Below are 17526 nucleotides of genomic sequence, written 5' to 3'. Positions count from 1 at the left end.
AAGATGCTTAACATTCACTGAGGATAGATGATGATGCTTAACATTCACTGAGGATAGATGATGATACTTAACATTCACTGAGGATAGATGATGATGGTTAACATTCACTGAGGATAGATGAAGATACTTAACATTCACTGAGGATAGCTGATGATGCTTAACATTCACTGAGGATAGATGATGATGCTTAACATTCACTGAGGATAGCTGATGATGCTTAACATTCACTGAGGATAGCTGAAGATGCTTAACATTCACTGAGGATAGCTGATGATGGTTAACATTCACTGAGGATAGCTGATGATGCTTAACATTCACTGAGGATAGCTGAATTTAACATTCACTGAGGATAGCTGAAGATGCTTAACATTCACTGAGGATAGCTGATGATGCTTAACATTCACTGAGGATAGCTGATGATGCTTAACATTCACTGAGGATAGCTGATGATACTTAACATTCACTGAGGATAGCTGAAGATGGTTAACATTCACTGAGGATAGCTGAAGATGCTTAACATTCACTGAGGATAGCTGATGATGCTTAACATTCACTGAGGATAGCTGATGATGCTTAACATTCACTGAGGATAGCTGATGATGGTTAACATTCACTGAGGATAGCTGATGATGGTTAACATTCACTGAGGATAGCTGATGATACTTAACATTCACTGAGGATAGCTGATGATGGTTAACATTCACTGAGGATAGCTGATGATGGTTAACATTCACTGAGGATAGCTGATGATGCTTAACATTCACTGAGGATAGCTGATGATGGTTAACATTCACTGAGGATAGCTGATGATGGTTAACATTCACTGAGGATAGCTGATGATGGTTAACATTCACTGAGGATAGCTGATGATGGTTAACATTCACTGAGGATAGCTGATGATGGTTAACATTCACTGAGGATAGCTGATGATGGTTAACATTCACTGAGGATAGCTGATGATGGTTAACATTCACTGAGGATAGCTGAAGATGCTTAACATTCACTGAGGATAGCTGATGATGGTTAACATTCACTGAGGATAGCTGATGATGGTTAACATTCACTGAGGATAGCTGATGATGGTTAACATTCACTGAGGATAGCTGAAGATGCCGAACATTATTAACTGAGGTCTTTGTCTTAAATGGTGCAGATGGGTCTTCAAACCAAACTAGCTAACTTTGTTAACATGTTAATTCTCTCTTTCCTCCCTCCCTCTCTGCATCTTGATGTTATACAGTGGTGATTTTAGCATGTTAATCTTGGGGGCAAACCCAGATAAATGTGGGATGCATGTCAGCAAGCCACTACACAACACAAAACAATACATGAATTGCACTGTAATGGTGAGAAACGGTCGCCACAAACTGTTAGGGCATAAAGCTGTCCCAACAGCAGTCCAAACGCCTTACCACTGCTACACCTGCTACAAACTGTTAGTGCCTACATAAAGCTGTCCCAACAGCAGTCCAAACACCTTACCACTGCTACACCTGCTACAAACTGTTAGGGCCTACATAAAGCTGTCCCAACAGCAGTCCAAACACCTTACCACTGCTACACCTGCTACAAACTGTTAGTGCCTACATAAAGCTGTCCCAACAGCAGTCCAAACACCTTACCACTGCTACACCTGCTACAAACTGTTAGGGCCTACATAAAGCTGTCCCAACAGCAGTCCAAACACCTTACCACTGCTACACCTGCTACAAACTGTTAGTGCCTACATAAAGCTGTCCCAACAGCAGTCCAAACACCTTACCACTGCTACACCTGCTACAAACTGTTAGTGCCTACATAAAGCTGTCCCAACAGCAGTCCAAACACCTTACCACTGCTACACCTGCTACAAACTGTTAGTGCCTACATAAAGCTGTCCCAACAGCAGTCCAAACACCTTACCACTGCTACACCTGCTACAAACTGTTAGTGCCTACATAAAGCTGTCCCAACAGCAGTCCAAACACCTTACCACTGCTACACCTGCCACAAACTGTTAGTGCCTACATAAAGCTGTCCCAACAGCAGTCCAAACACCTTACCACTGCTACAAACTGTTAGGGCATGAAGCTGTCCCAACAGCAGTCCAAACACCTTACCACTGCTACACCTGCTACAAACTGTTAGGGCCTACATAAAGCTGTCCCAACAGCAGTCCAAACACCTTACCACTGCTACAAAAACTGTTAGGGCACATAAAGCTGTCCCAACAGCAGTCCAAACACCTTACCACTGTTACCAAACTGTTAGGGCCTACATGAAGCTGTCCCCACTGCCAAACACCTGCTACAAACTGTTAGGGCCTACATAAAGCTGTCCCAACAGCAGTCCAAACACCTTACCACTGTTACACCTGCTACAAACTGTTAGTGCCTACATAAAGCTGTCCCAACAGCAGTCCAAACGCCTTACCACTGCTACAAACTGTTAGGGCCTACATAAAGCTGTCCCAACAGCAGTCCCAACACCTTACCACTGCTACACCTGCTACAAACTGTTAGGGCCTACATAAAGCTGTCCCAACAGCAGTCCAAACACCTTACCACTGCTACACCTGGCTTTCAGCTGAGCCTTGTCTGGCAGCGAAACAGTTTATTTAGCCTCATTTACTGCTTTTAAAAAACATAGCTGATATGGCTGTCTTGCTTAAACAAAATTGGTTTCTACTGACAATTGAGACGTACAAACTATGGCATAAGGGGACGACAAGCGGATAAGAGGCAATACGTAATTTTGATTAAGCCGTTAATGAGCGAGCGGCGATGGACGTGGTTAATATAACTATTTGTTCAGCAATTTTGAAATGTACAGTGATAGAACTCAGAACATGGGCCGTTCTTGCAGTGTTCTCCCTATACAACAAGTCAGAACCATAGGATAAATAAAGGGGGCATATAGACAATGAAAGCTCTTACAATATTCAATGATTACATTTCTCTAAAACAGGTTATAGGCTACATGTGCACCACCAAGTTAGAACAGTAGGCAAAATAAAGAGGTGAAAATAGATCAAATTACTAGGGTGAGGCACATTGAACGCCGTTTGGGTCTTTGATGTCAAAAAAGATACACTTCAAATAACAATATTCTATTATAGAATGTTGTGTGTGCTGAATTTGCATGTATGCCAAGTGCCACCGCTACTATCAGTGGCATTGTCAAAACTATACACAAAAAGTTATGAAATAAGCACACCGGCCACAAACGATGTGTTTACAATCCTGCGTTGTTACAAATCGGCCAAATTATTATGGTGAGGCACATGGGCAAATAACAACTTACTACACAACAATACACTTAGTACTACCTTCTTAGCTACAGTATACATCTCTCACTTGCATATTACATCATTTATACAGCAGCATACCAGACATTTTTGGACTCATCTTATGAAGGTGGCAGGACTTTATTTTGTGAGCCAATTTTATCATCAAACTTTGTCATCAAAGTCTGGCATTCTCTGGATTTATGGTGGGAACCCTAAAAAAAACACACACACACAGCCACTCCATTGAAATCAAGCTAAAGATTGCTTTGCATTGCTTGCAGTTAGCCACTGATTCCTTACAAACCACTTACTGTTGGGTTAAGATGACGCCGGAGAAGAAGACAAACGTGTGTTTTTGTGTTTGTTTATTTACATTGAATGACCTGTATTCCACCACAAGCAAACAAGAAAACGCTCACCCAGAGTTGATGCTCCTAGTACCTGGGGACTTTAAAGAGCAATAACCATAAGCAAACCCAGAGTTGATGTTCCTAGTACCTGGGGACTTTAAAGAGCAATAACCATAAGCAAACCCAGAGTTGATGTTCCTAGTACCTGGGGACTTTAATGCAGGGAAACTTAAATCCATTTTAACAAATTTCTATCAGCATGTTAAATGTGCAACCAGAGTGAAAAAAACTCTGGACCACCTATACTCCACACACAGAGACACATACAAAGCTCCCCCTCGCCCTCCATTTGGCAAATCTGACCATCATTCTATCCTCCTGATTCCTGCTGAGAAGCAACAATTAACGCAGGAAGCACCAGTGACGAGATCAATAATAAAGTGGTCATATGAAGCAGATGCTAAGCTTCAGGACTGTTTTGCTAACACAGACTGGAATATGTCCCTGGATTACTCCGATGGCAATGAGGAGTACACCACATCAGTCATTGGCTTCATCAATAAGTGCGTCGATGACGTCATCCCCACAGTGAGCGTACGTACATTCCCCAACCAGAAGCCATGGATTACAGACAACATCCGCACTGAGCTAAAGGCTAGAGCTACCGCTTTCAAGGAGCGGGACTCTAACCCGGAAGCTTATAAAAAATCCTGCTATGCCCTCCGATGAACCATCAAACAGGCAAAGCATCAATACAGGACTAGCATGAAAGCCAAACCGGCTGCGCGAGTGGTTTTCTGTCCTCCCAAACCAAACGCGATCGACATGCAGGTTAAATATCAAAACAAACTCTGAACCAATTACATTAATTTGGGGACAGGGCAAAAATCATTAAACATTTATGACAATTTAGCTAGCTAGCTTGCACTTGCTAGCTAATTTGTCCTATTTAGCTAGTTTGCTGTTGCCAGCTAATTTGTCCTGTGATATAAACATTGAGTTGTTATTTTACCTGAAATGCACAAGGTCCTCTACTCCGACAATTAATCCACACATAAAACAGTCAACCGAATCATTTCTAGTCATCTCTCCTCCTTTTAGGCATTTTCTTCTCTTGACTTTATATTGCAATTGGCAATATTTCATAGATTAGGTGCATTACTGCCACTGACCTCGTTCATCTTTCAGTCACCCACGTGGGGATAACCAATGAGGAGATGATACACGGGTACATGCTTCTATAAACCAATGAGGAAAGCGCAATGAGGAAAGCGCGATATGCGTCACAAATAGAACTGACTTCTATTTTAGCCTTTGGCAATGCAAATGCTCGTTGGCACGCGCGAACAGTGTGGGTGCAATAATTTCTACATTTATTTTGCAACTCTTGCGCACGCTACGCGAGCAGTGTTGTCAGCCTGTAAGATCGAATCGTACTACACCGACTCTGACACTCATGGGATGTGACAGGCCTTGCAAACCATTACAGACTACAAAGGGAAGCACAGCCGAGAGCTGACCCAGTGACACGAGCCTACCAGACAAGCTAAACCACCTCTATGCTCGCTTCGAGGCAAATAACACTGAAACATGCATGAGAGCACCAGCTGTGCTGGAAGACTGGTGCCCTCGCACATTGACTCTGTATCGGTACCCACCTGTATATAGTGTCACTATTGCTATTTTACTACTGCTTTTTAATTACTTGTACAACTTAATTACTTGTGCTACTTAATTACTGGTTATCTTTGTCTCTTATTCTTATCCATATTTTTCTGAAACTGCATTGTTGGTTAGGGGCTCGTAATTAAGCATTTCACTACAAGGTCTGTTGTATTCGGCGCATGTGACTAATAAAATTTGATTTGATTTGTTGAATTTGCGATTTTCCCACTTGTTGTGTAATCTTTATGTCCAATGGCCGATGAGCACCGATACGTTTTATCTACAATTTCTCTTCATTATTTCCCTTCATATGACAAGGATTAACAATGTCTACTTGATTCATGATGATGACTGCTAGCTAAGATTTTGAAAGTAAGATGTTGACATGATCAGTCCAATCAAAGCCATTGTACATATAATGTGATTTGACGTCATTTTATCTGTGGCCAATGATCTTGAGCATTCTTGAAAGGGGACTTGTAATTTAACTCTATGGCAGGACCCAAAGGGCTGCAATTTTGGATGTCTACCCTTACTAAGGACTTAAACTTGGCGATGATGTAGTGTCCCCATGAGTGACAGAATACTGAGCCAATCACGGCGCAATGCTCCTATTTTCTGCTGTCTCACCACACCACCACATAAAGCACTGAGCTGAAACACCTGCGTTCCGGAGCTGCATCACAGATATATTATATGTTTTTTTTTATATATATATATTTTTTTAAATAGTGAAATGTGAAATGTGACACGTATTAATGGCAAAATAAAAACAGATGAATGATGGGTCAAAACTGATGTTAAATATTATGTAAACTCTCTCTCTCTCTCTCTCTCTACCTCTGTCTCTCCCTCTCTCCCTCTGTCTCTCTCTCTCTCTCTCTCTCTCCCTCTCTCTCTCTACCTCTGTCTCTCCCTCTCTCCCTCTGTCTCCCTCTCTCTCTCTACCTCTGTCTCTCCCTCTCCCTCTCTCTCTACCTCTGTCTCTCCCTCTCTCCCTCTGTCTCTCTCTCTCTCTCTCCCTCTGTCTCTCCCTCTCTCTCTCTCTCTCTCTACCCTCTCTCTCTCCCCTCTCTCACTCTCTCTCTCTCTCTCCCTCTCTCTCCTCTCTCTCACCCTCTCTCTCTCTCTCTCTCTCTCTCTCTCTCTCTCTCTCTCTCTCTCTCTCTCTCTCTCTCTCTCTCTCTCTCTCTCTCTCTCTCTCTCTCTCTCTCTCTCTCTCTACCTCTGTCTCTCCCTCTCTCTCTCTCTCTCTCTCTACCTCTGTCTCTCCCTCTCTCTCTCTCTACCTCTGTCTCTCCCTCTCCCTCTCTCTCTACCTCTGTCTCTCCCTCTCTCCCTCTGTCTCTCTCTCTCTCTCTCTACCTCTGTCTCTTCCTCTCTCACTCTCTCTCTCTCTCTCTCTCTCTCTCTCTCTCTCTCACCCTCTCTCTCCCTCTCTCACCCTCTCTCTCTCCCTCTCTCACCCTCTCTCTCTCTCTCCCTCTCTCTCTCTCTCTCTACCTCTGTCTCTCCCTCTCTCTCTCTACCTCTGTCTCTCCCTCCCTCTCTCTCTCTCTCTCTCTCTCTCCTCTCTCTCTCTCTCTCTCTCCCTCTCTCCTCCCTCTCTCTCCCTCTCTCTCTCTCTACCTCTGTCTCTCTCTCTCTCTACCCCTCTCTCTCTCTCCCTCTGTCTCTCTCTCTCTCTCTCTCTCTCCCCTCTCTCTCTCTCTCTCTCTCTCTCCCTCTGTCCCTCTCTCTCCCTCTCCCTCCCTCTCTCTCTCTCTGTCTCTCTCCCTCTCTCTCTCTCTACCTCTGTCTCTCTCCCTCTGTCTCTCTCTCCCTCTCTCACCCTCTCTCTCTCTCCCTCTCTCTCTCTCTACCTCTGTCTCTCTCCCTCTCACCCTCTCTCACCCTCTCTCTCTCTCCCTCTCTCTCTCCCTCTCTCCCTCTCTCCCTCTCCCTCTCCCTCTCTCTCTCTCCCTCTCTCCAGGATACCTTTGAGCTGCGTCTGTTGACGTGGCTGGGTCTGTCGGTGTCTGTGGTGTGTCTGTTGCTGTGCATCCTGACCTTCTGGCTGTGTCGGTCCATCCAGGGGACACGCACCACCATCCACCTCCACCTCTGTGTCTGCCTCTTCATCGCTGACCTCGTCTTCCTCAGCGGTATCTCTCACACACAGAGCAAGGTGGGGATAAACGTGTGTGTGTGTGTGTGTGTGTCAATCTAACGATGAAGGTATATTTATCTTTATAATATTTCACTTTGAAGATTTGCTGTTCTAAAAATACAAATAACTTTTACATACAGTCAGATCTGAATTTGAGTTTGAATTAAAGTTTTTGAAGGTTAATAAATTGGACTTTTATCCCTCTCCACTCCACTCCTCTTCTCTCATCCTCCCTCCCTCCTCTCCTCCCTCTCCTCTCCTCTCCTCTCATCCTCCCTGTCCCCCCTCTCCTCTCCTCTCCTCCCCTCCCCTCTCCTCTCCTCTCATCCTCCCTGTCCCCCCTCTCCTCTCCTCTCCTCTCCCCTCCTCTTCTCTCATCCTCCCTGTCCCCCCTCTCCTCTCCTCTCCCCTCCTCTTCTCTCATCCTCCCTGTCCCCCCTCTCCTCTCCTCTCCTCTCCTCTCCACTCCCCTCCTCATTCTCTCATCCTCCCTGTCCCCCCTCTCCTCTCCTCTCCACTCCCCTCCTCTTCTCTCATCCTCCCTGTCCCCCCTCTCCTCTCCTCTCCACTCCTCTTCTCTCATCCTCCCTCTCCTCTCCTCTCCTCCTCTTCTCTCCTCTCCTCTCCTCTCCTCTCATCCTCCCTGTCCCCCCTCCTCTCCTCTCCTCTCCACTCCCCTCCTCATCTCTCATCCTCCCTGTCCCCCCTCTCCTCTCCTCTCCTCTCCACTCCCCTCCTCTTCTCTCATCCTCCCTGTCCCCCCTCTCCTCTCCTCTCCCCTCCACTCCCCTCCTCTTCTCTCATCCTCCCTGTCCCCCCTCTCCTCTCCTCTCCCCTCCTCTTCTCTCATCCTCCCTGTCCCCCTCTCCTCTCCTCTCCTCTCCTCCTCCCTGTCCCCCATCTCCTCTCCTTTCCTCTCCTCTCCTCCTCCCTGTCCCCCCTCTCCTCTCCTCTCCTCTCCTCTCCTCTCCTCTCCTCTCCTCTCCTCTCCTCTCCTCTCCTCTCCTCTCCTCTCCTCTCCTCTCTCAGGGAGGATGTGGGTTTGTAGCAGGTCTCCTCCACCTGTTCTTCCTAGGATCCTTCAGTTGGATGTTGTTAGAGGGGGTTCAGCTCTATCGCATGGTGGTCCTGGTCTTCAACACTACCATAAGGTATTGGCTATATTTACTCTATGGTTATAAATGATTAGTATATATTTAGAGTATATATTTGTATTTATTTGTTTTATACATTTATGTTTAATTCATTTAGATACGGAATGTCGGTATTTATATTATTTCCTAATCTACTATATATTTTCATTATACAATACTGTTCAAAAGTTTGGGGTCACTTAAAAATGTCCGTGCTTTTGAAAGAAAAGCAACATTTTTGTCCATTAAAATAACATCAAATTGATCAGAAATACAGTGTAGACATTGTTAATGTTGTACATTACTATTGTAGCTGGAAACTACTGATTTTGTAATAGAATATCTTCATAGGCGTTCAGAGACCCATTATCAGCAGCCATCACTCCTGTGTTCCAATGGCACGTTGTGTTAGCTAATCCAAGTTTATAATTTTAAATGGCTAATTGATCATTAGAAAACCATTTTGCAATTATGTTAGCACAGCTGAAAACTGTTGTTCTGATAAAAGAAGCAATTAAACTGTCCTTCTTTAGACTAGTTGAGTATCTGGAGCATCAGCATTTGTGGGTTCGATTACAGGCTCAAAATGGCCAGAAACAAATAACTTTCTTCTGAATTTCGTCAGTCTATTCCTGCTCTGAGAAATGAAGGCTATTCCATTTGAGAAATTGCCAAGAAACTGAAGATCTCGTACAACACTGCGTACTAGTCGCTTCACAGAACCGCGCACATGGTCTCTAACCAGAATAGAAAGGGGAGTGGGAGGCCCCGGTGCACAACTGAGCTAGACACATTAGAGTGTCTAGTTTGAGAAACAGACACAGAACAGACGCAGAAACAGAAATCCTCAACTGGCAGCTTCATTAAAGAGTACCTACAAAACACCAGTCTCAACGTCAACAGTGAAGAGGCGACTCTGGGATGCAGGCCTTCTAGGAAAAGTTCCTCTGTCCAGTGTCTGTGTTCTATTGCCCATCTTAATCTTTTCTTTTTAATGGCCAGTCTGAGATATTGATTTTCTTTGAAACTCTGCCTGGAAGGCCAGCATCCTGGAGTCGCGTCTTCACTGTTGACGTTGAGACTGGACAGAGGAACTCTGCCTGGAAGGCAGCATCCTGGAGTCGCCTCTTCACTGTTGACGTTGAGACTGGACAGAGGAACTCTGCCTAGAAGGCCTGCATCCCAGAGTCGCCTCTTCACTGTTGACATTGAGACTGGACAGAGGAACTCTGCCTGGAAGGCCTGCATCCCAGAGTCGCCTCTTCACTGTTGACGTTGAGACTGGACAGAGGAACTCTGCCTAGAAGGCAGCATCCCAGAGTCGCCTCTTCACTGTTGACATTGAGACTGGACAGAGGAACTCTGCCTGGAAGGCAGCATCCTGGAGTTGCCTCTTCACTGTTGACGTTGAGACTGGACAGAGGAACTCTGCCTAGAAGGCCTGCATCCCAGAGTCGCCTCTTCACTGTTGACATTGAGACTGGACAGAGGAACTCTGCCTAGAAGGCCTGCATCCCAGAGTCGCCTCTTCACTGTTGACGTTGAGACTGGACAGAGGAACTCTGCCTGAAGGCAGCATCCCCTACTTTATTTGATCTTGCTCTTATCTTTTTCTTTTTAAAATAAATGTTACCCCCTGTCACGGGTTTCTTCCTGGGAAGGAGAGGCGGATCAAAATGCAGTGTGGTTGTGGTTGAACATCTTTAATAAAGATGATAACGTGAACAATATACATATACAAATCAAGAAAACGTGGAAAAACCTTAAACAGTCCTAACTGGTGCAAAACACAGAGACAGGAAACAATCACCCACGAAATACCCACAGAATATGGCTGATAAACACCTGCCTCTGATTGAGAACCACTCTAGGCAACCATAGACTTACCTAGAATACTATACTAAACACAACCCCATTAATCTACAAAACCCCAAGACAAACACATAATCACCCATGTCACAACCTGGCCTAACCACAATCATTTTCTCCCCAATTTCGTGGTATCCAAATTGTTAGTAGCTACTATCTTGTCTCATCGCTACAACTCCCGTACGGCTCGGGAGAGACAAAGGTCGAAAGCCATGCGTCCTCCAAACACAACCCAACCAAGCCACACTGCTTCTTAAAACACAGCACCATCCACCCCAGAAGCCAGCCGCACCAATGTGTCAGAGGAAACACCATGCACCTGGCTACCTTGGTTAGTGTGCACTGCAACCGGCCGCCACAGGAGTCGCTGGTGTGCGATGAGACAAGGATATCCCTACCGGCCAAACCCTCCCTAACCCACAAATGTGCGACGCCCCACGGACCTCCCAGTCGCGGCCGGCTGCGACAGAGCCTGGGCGAGAACCCAGAACCTCGGGTGGCACAGCTAGCGCTGCGATGCAGTGCCCTAGACCACTGATAGGAGCAAGAGCTTATCTAGCTCTTATCTACCTTGGTGTGTTACCTTTTCTTCTAACTGTTATTTTATGAATCTCTGGGATTCTTCTTGTTACTGTAAACCTCTGTACCTGTATTTTATGAAGCTCTCTGATTCTTCTTCTTACTGTAAACCTCTGTACCTGTATTTTATGAAGCTCTGTGATTCTTCTTCTTACTGTAAACCTCTGTACCTGTATTTTATGAAGCTCTGTGATTCTTCGTCTTACTGTAAACCTCTGTACCTGTATTTTATGAAGCTCTGTGATTCTTCTTCTTACTGTAAACCTCTGTACCTGTATTTTATGAAGCTCTTTGATTCTTCGTCTGACTGTAGACCTCTGTACCTGTATTTAATGAAGCTCTTTGATTCTTCGTCTGACTGTAGACCTCTGTACCTGTATTTTATGAAGCTCTTTGATTCTTTGTCTGACTGTAGACCTCTGTACCTGTATGCTGTGGGATATGGACTGCCACTGGCTATAGTCATCATCTCTGCTATCACCTACCCAGATGGATACGGTACCACACAACAGTGAGTCTGACTCTGTGTCTCTACCCCTCTCTCTCTCTGTGTGTGTGTGTGTGTGTGTGTGTGTGTGTGTGTGTGTGTGTGTGTGTGTGTGTGTGTGTGTGTGTGTGTGTGTGTGTGAGAGAGAGAGAGAGAGAGAGAGAGAGAGTGTAGCGAATCTGTCCCATATAAATAACCTGTCAGCTGCTGGTTGTCTCTGAACAGAGGTTTTCTTAAACATAATTATAACATGTAAATAAAACCAGATAACATTCCAACTTTAATATAACCTTATTCTAACTATATCCACTTGGTGTGTAATCTGTTAGTTGTCTCCGGAGAAAGATCCTGGATTGAACCTAACTTAAAATGAACAGAAATATAACATGTTTTTAACCTAAATCTAATGTTATCCTCTCTGTGTGTCTCTGTCAGCTGTTGGTTGTCTCTGGAGAGAGGATTCATCTGGAGTTTCTTCGGCCCAGTGTGCACCATCATCTTCCTCAACGCTTTCATCTTCATCATCACTGTCTGGAGGCTGGCCCAGAAGTTCTCTAGTCTCAACCCTGACCTCTCCAACCTACGCAAGATCAAGTAAGGGGTGTGTGTGTGTGTGTGTGTGTGTGTGTGTGTGTGTGTGTGTGTGTGCGTGTGCGTGTGTGTGTGTGTGCGTGTGTTTGTCCCAAAATAAAATGTAACAATTGACATTTTCTTTTCTGCTGTATTGAAACCCCAAAAATAAAAACAGTTTTATTGAAAGTCTCCCCTACGACTGTAAACAGAGACTCGTATTTCACAGAGAGGCTTTGTTCACTCACACTCCATAAAACAGTGAAAAGTTGTTTCTCTTACAAAAAGCACATCCATCTCCAACATCTTAATAAATGACAGATTCGAAATCATTAACTGCACTGATACCATGTTATACATGTCATATAACCAAGTTAATCTTTAAACCGATGTATAACACTTGTATTTTTTCTGAATTTTTATAATGAGTATTTCTGTTTTTGAATTTGGAGCTCTGCAATGTCACTGGATGTTGGCTAGCGTCCTACGTACCCTAGTGAGGTTAAAATCTCAACTTCTTGTTAATCCAGCCACTTTGTCAGATTTCAAAAAGGCTCTATGGCAAAAGCATACCATGCGATTATCTGAGGACAATTTTTTCCCATTGTCTCCTCATCCCCTAGATACACTCCAAGATACTTAAAACCTCTCTAGTACCATTCCCATTGTGTCCTCATCCCCTAGATACACTCCAAGATACTTAAAACCTCTCTAGTACCATTCCCATTGTCTCCTCATCCCCTAGATACACTCCAAGATACTTAAAACCTCTCTTGCACCATTCCCATTGTGTCCTCATCCCCTAGATACACTCCTAGATACTTAAAACCTCTCTAATACCATTCCCATTGTCTCCTCATCCCCTAGATACACTCCAAGATACTTAAAACCTCTCTTGCACCATTCCCATTGTGTCCTCATCCCCTAGATACACTCCAAGATACTTAAAACCTCTCTAATACCATTCCCATTGTCTCCTCAACCCCTAGATACCCTCCAAGATACTTAAAACCTCTCTTGCACCATTCCAACCCCCATGGCAAAGCCATGATCCCTCCAGACCATTTCCCATTCTGTAAAGCACAACTTTTTTCCCAATTTACCTTTCCAGAGGATACTCCCTTAATTAAACCGATCAACCATGAGACTCAAACTATCCACCTCCGCTTGATTTTTCACCAAAATAACTCCATCATCATCATCATGCTGAGAGAGGAACAGGATGAACATCCTCTGAAAGGTTCACCACTTCAATGCGACGTCTAATGCCATTTAGTAGTGGCTCTATAGCGATGGCATACAGCATTCTGGACAACAAACACCGTTGCCTAATTCCTCTACACACTTTAAAAGGAGCACTGAAGCCACCGTTAACTTTCAATACTCTTTCATTGTCACCATATGTCACCCTGATCATGGCAATAAAACCAGAACTGAAGCTTATAGCCTCAAAAGTGTTCCACAGGTATTTATGTTCAACTCGGTCAAATGCCTTTTCCTGATCAATTGAAATTAGACCAGAGTCCAGCCCGATAGCACTAGAGACGTCCCAAACATGCACATTCAAGGAAATGTTATGTTAGGATAGCGCCGAGCCACAGAAAACCATACAGACATTTTCCAGCCAAGGAGACGGCTCACAAAAGTCAGAAATAGCGATTAAATTCATCACTAACCTTAGACGATGTTCATCTGGTGGACTCCATGTTGCACAATAAATGTATGTTTTGTTCAATAAAGTCACTCTTTATGTCCAAAAACCTTTAAATTGACGCGTTATTTGAGACAATGCATTACTGAACATAACATCCGATGAAATTGCAGAAAGCCACATCAAATTACAGAAATACTCATCATAAACATTGATAAAAGATACAAGTGTTATACATAGGATTGAAGATAAACTTCTAGTTAATCCAGCCGCTGTGTCAGATTTCAGAAAAACTTTACGGCGAAAGCAAACCATGCTATTATCTGAGGACAGCACCCCATCAAACAAACACAGACAATCATAATTCAACCCGTCAGGCGCAACACTTAACTCAGGAATAAAGATATAAATCATGCCTTACCTTTGACGAGCTTCTTCTGTTGGCACTCCAATATGTCCCATAAACATCACAAATGGTCCTTTTGTTCAATTAATTCCATCATTATATATCCAAAATGTCAATTTATTTGGCGTGTTTGATCCAGAAAAAAAACAGTTACCACTTGAGCAACTTGACTACAAAATATCTCCTAAATTGCCTGTAATCTTTGTCCAAACATTTCAAACAACTTTCCTAATACAACTTTAAGTATTTTTTTAACGTAAATAATCGGTCAAATTTAAGACGGGATAAACAACGTTCAATACCGGAGGAAAACAAAGTGTAACGAGCATTTCTGGTCACGCGCCTCTATTAAACAGTGCATTTCACTCGACCCTCGTTCTGAACATCCGTACTTCTTCATTCCTCAAAGGAAAAACATCAACCAATTTCTAAAGACTGTCGACATCCAGTGGAAGCGATAGGAACTGCAAGCAACTGCCTTAGAATTCTAGATTCCCAATGAAACCTCATTGAAAAGAGAATGAACTCAAAAAAACAAATCCTGGATGTTTTGTCCTCGGGGTTTTGCCTGCTACATACGTTCTATTTTACTCACAGACATCATTCAAACCGTTTTAGAAACTTCAGAGTGTTTTCTATCCAAATCTACCAATGATATGCATATCCTAGCTTCTGGGCCTGAGTAGCAGTCAGTTTACTTTGGGCACGCTTCTCATCCAGATGTCGCAATACTGCCCCCAAGCCATAAGAAGGTATTACAAAGCCATCACCTACAGAGAGATGAACCTGGAGAAGAGTCCCCTAAGCAAGATAGTCCTTGGGCTCTGTTCACAAACACACCCCACAGAGCCCCACGACAGCAACACAATTAGACCCAACCAAATCATGAGAAAACGAAAAGATAATTTATTGACACATTGGAAAGAATTAACAAAAAGACTGAGCAAACTATGATGCTATTTGGCCCTCAACAGAGAGTACACAGTGGCAGAATACCTGATCACTGTGACTGACCCAAACTTAAGGAAAGCTTTGAATATGTACAGACCTCAGTGAGCATAGCCTTGCTATTGAGAAAGGCCGCCGTAGGCAGACCTGGCTCTCAAGAGAAGACAGGCTATGTTCACACTGCCCACAAAATGAGGTTTAAACTGAGCTGCACTTCCTAACCTCCTGCCCAATGTATGACCATATTAGAGACACATATTTCCCTCAGATTACACAGATCCACAAAGAATTTGAAAACAAACCCGATTTTGATAAACTCGCACAGTGTACCATCACAGTGTGCCATCACAGCAGCAAGATTTGTGACCTATATTTATGTTTATTTATTTTCCCTTTTATACTTTAACTATTTGCACATAGTTAAAACACTGTATATAGACATGATATGACATTTAGAATGTCTTTATTCTTTGGGAACTTCTGTGATTGTAATGTTTACTGTTCATTTTTATTGTTCATTTCACTTTCGTATATTATCTACTTCACTTGCTTTGGCAATGTGAACATGTGTTTCCCATGCCAATAAAGCAACTTGAATTTAATTGAATTGACAGAGAAAGGAATGGAGAGATAGACAGAGAGACAGAGACACAGAGAGACAGACAGACAGACAGACAGAGACAGACAGACAGACACAGACAGACAGAGACACAGACAGACAGACAGACAGACAGACAGACAGACAGACAGACAGACAGACAGACAGACAGACAGACAGACAGACAGAGGTGAATGGAGAAATAAAGTTGAATGTTAGGACAGCCCAAAATCTTTGGTGTGTGAATGAATGAATTAATGCAATTCAGATTTTATTTGTGAAGTAAAACTTGTAAAACTGTCTTGCTCCCCCCTCCTCCCCTCCCATCCACCCTCCTTCCCTGCTCCTCCCCTCACCCCCTCCCTCCTCCTTCCCATCCTTCCTCCCCCTTCTTCCCCTCACCCCCTCCCCCTCCTCCTTCCCATCCTTCCTCCCCCCTTCTTCCTCCTCTCTCCTTCCTTCCCCCTCCTCCTCCCTCCTACTCCCCCCTCCTCCAGGGTGTTCACAGTGACAGCAGTGGCCCAGCTGTGTGTGTTGGGTACTATGTGGATATTTGGAGTGTTCCAGTTCCAAGAGGAGGGGACAGTGGTCATGACATATCTCTTCACTATCCTCAACTCTCTACAGGGAGCACTGCTGTTCATCATGCACTGCCTACTGAACAAAACGGTATGGTGTGTGTGTGTGTGTGTGTGTGTGTGTGTGTGTGTGTGTGTGTGTAGTGTGTGTGTGTGTGTAACACTGTGCTCTGCTGCCCTCATCAGGTTAGAGAGGAGTATTGCAAGCTGCTGTCCTGTATCTGCACACCACAGAAGAAGAGATACTCAGATTTCAGCACCAACAACCCTTCCTCCAGCCAATCCCAGGTACATATACATATATATATATATATATATATATAGAGAGAGAGACCACTTTCATTATGTTAACCTTTTTGTATCATTGTGTGTCCTAGGGGTCAAGGCGTACCCAGAACACAGGGGAGTTGCAGACATGATGACATCACCAATCCCCCATAATGCACGTCTTTACTCCCCCTCCCTTTTCAGGCCTGGTCAGTAGAAAATGTGCCCTACGAGCCCGGCTGATTAGTAAAAATGTGCCCTATCTAGAACCTTAACGGGTTCTTCGGCTGTCCCGGTAGGAGAACTCTTTCAATAATCCTTTTTGGTTCCATGTAGAAACCTCTTTTGGATTCCAGTTGCCTTTCCTCAGAGGGTTCTTCGGCTGTCCCGGTAGGAGAACTCTTCCATGTAGAAACCTCTTTTGGATTCCAGTTGCCTTTCCTCAGAGGGTTCTTCCTTCAACCAAAAAAAGTTCTACCTGAAACCAAAAAGGTGCTTCTATGCGGACAGCAGAAAACGCCCTTTAGGAACCCCCTTGTCTAAGCGTGGACTTAGCCCGGCTGGTCAGCAGAAAACCCCCTTTAGGAACCCCCTTGTCTAAGCGTGGACTTAGCCTGGCTGGTCAGCAGAAAACCCCCTTTAGGAACCCCCTTGTCTAAGCGTGGACTTAACCCGGCTGGTCAGCAGAAAAAACGTTTTGGAACCCCCTTGTCTAAGCGTGGACTTAGCCCGGCTGGTCAGCAGAAAAAACGTTTTGGAACCCCCTTGTCTAAGCGGTCCCGGCTGGTCAGAAAAAACCCCCTTTAGGAACCCCCTTGTCTAAGCGTGGACTTAACCCGGCTGGTCAGCAGAAAAAACGTTTTGGAACCCCCTTGTCTAAGCGTGGACTTAGCCCGGCTGGTCAGCAGAAAACCCCCTTTAGGAACCCCCTTGTCTAAGCGTGTACTTAACCCGGCTGGTCAGCAGAAAAAACGTTTTGGAACCCCCTTGTCTAAGCGTGGACTTAAC

The 17526-nt window shown here is 44.4% G+C and overlaps 1 protein-coding gene across 1 annotated transcript; it reads left to right on the top strand.

Moving 5' to 3' along the window:
• Positions 1-4116: 4116 nt before the first annotated feature.
• LOC135525766 (adhesion G protein-coupled receptor E5-like) lies at positions 4117-17288 on the top strand. The gene is made up of 8 exons (XM_064953592.1): positions 4117-4212; positions 7256-7450; positions 8462-8583; positions 11429-11524; positions 11936-12094; positions 16171-16342; positions 16438-16539; positions 16629-17288. The coding sequence occupies exons 1-8, from the start codon at positions 4117-4119 to the stop codon at positions 16668-16670; spliced, it is 984 nt and encodes a 327-aa protein (XP_064809664.1). The 3' UTR covers positions 16671-17288.
• The last annotated feature ends 238 nt before the right edge of the window (positions 17289-17526 follow it).

The sequence above is a fragment of the Oncorhynchus masou genome, chromosome 5 (assembly GCF_036934945.1).
Source record: "Oncorhynchus masou masou isolate Uvic2021 chromosome 5, UVic_Omas_1.1, whole genome shotgun sequence".
Lineage (NCBI taxonomy): Eukaryota > Metazoa > Chordata > Actinopteri > Salmoniformes > Salmonidae > Oncorhynchus > Oncorhynchus masou.
The sequence above is the reverse complement of the archived record's forward strand: the minus strand, read 5'-3'. Positions and strand labels throughout refer to the sequence as shown.

Excerpts from the sequence above, each read along its gene's own strand:
- LOC135525766 (XM_064953592.1), top strand. The coding sequence starts at position 4,117 with ATGTCCCTGGATTACTCCGATGGCAATGAGGAGTACACCACATCAGTC. Across the intron at positions 7,451-8,461 it reads TCTCTCACACACAGAGCAAG|GGAGGATGTGGGTTTGTAGC; the intron begins GTGGGGATAAAC and ends CTCCTCTCTCAG. Across the intron at positions 16,540-16,628 it reads CTTCCTCCAGCCAATCCCAG|GGGTCAAGGCGTACCCAGAA; the intron begins GTACATATACAT and ends TGTGTGTCCTAG.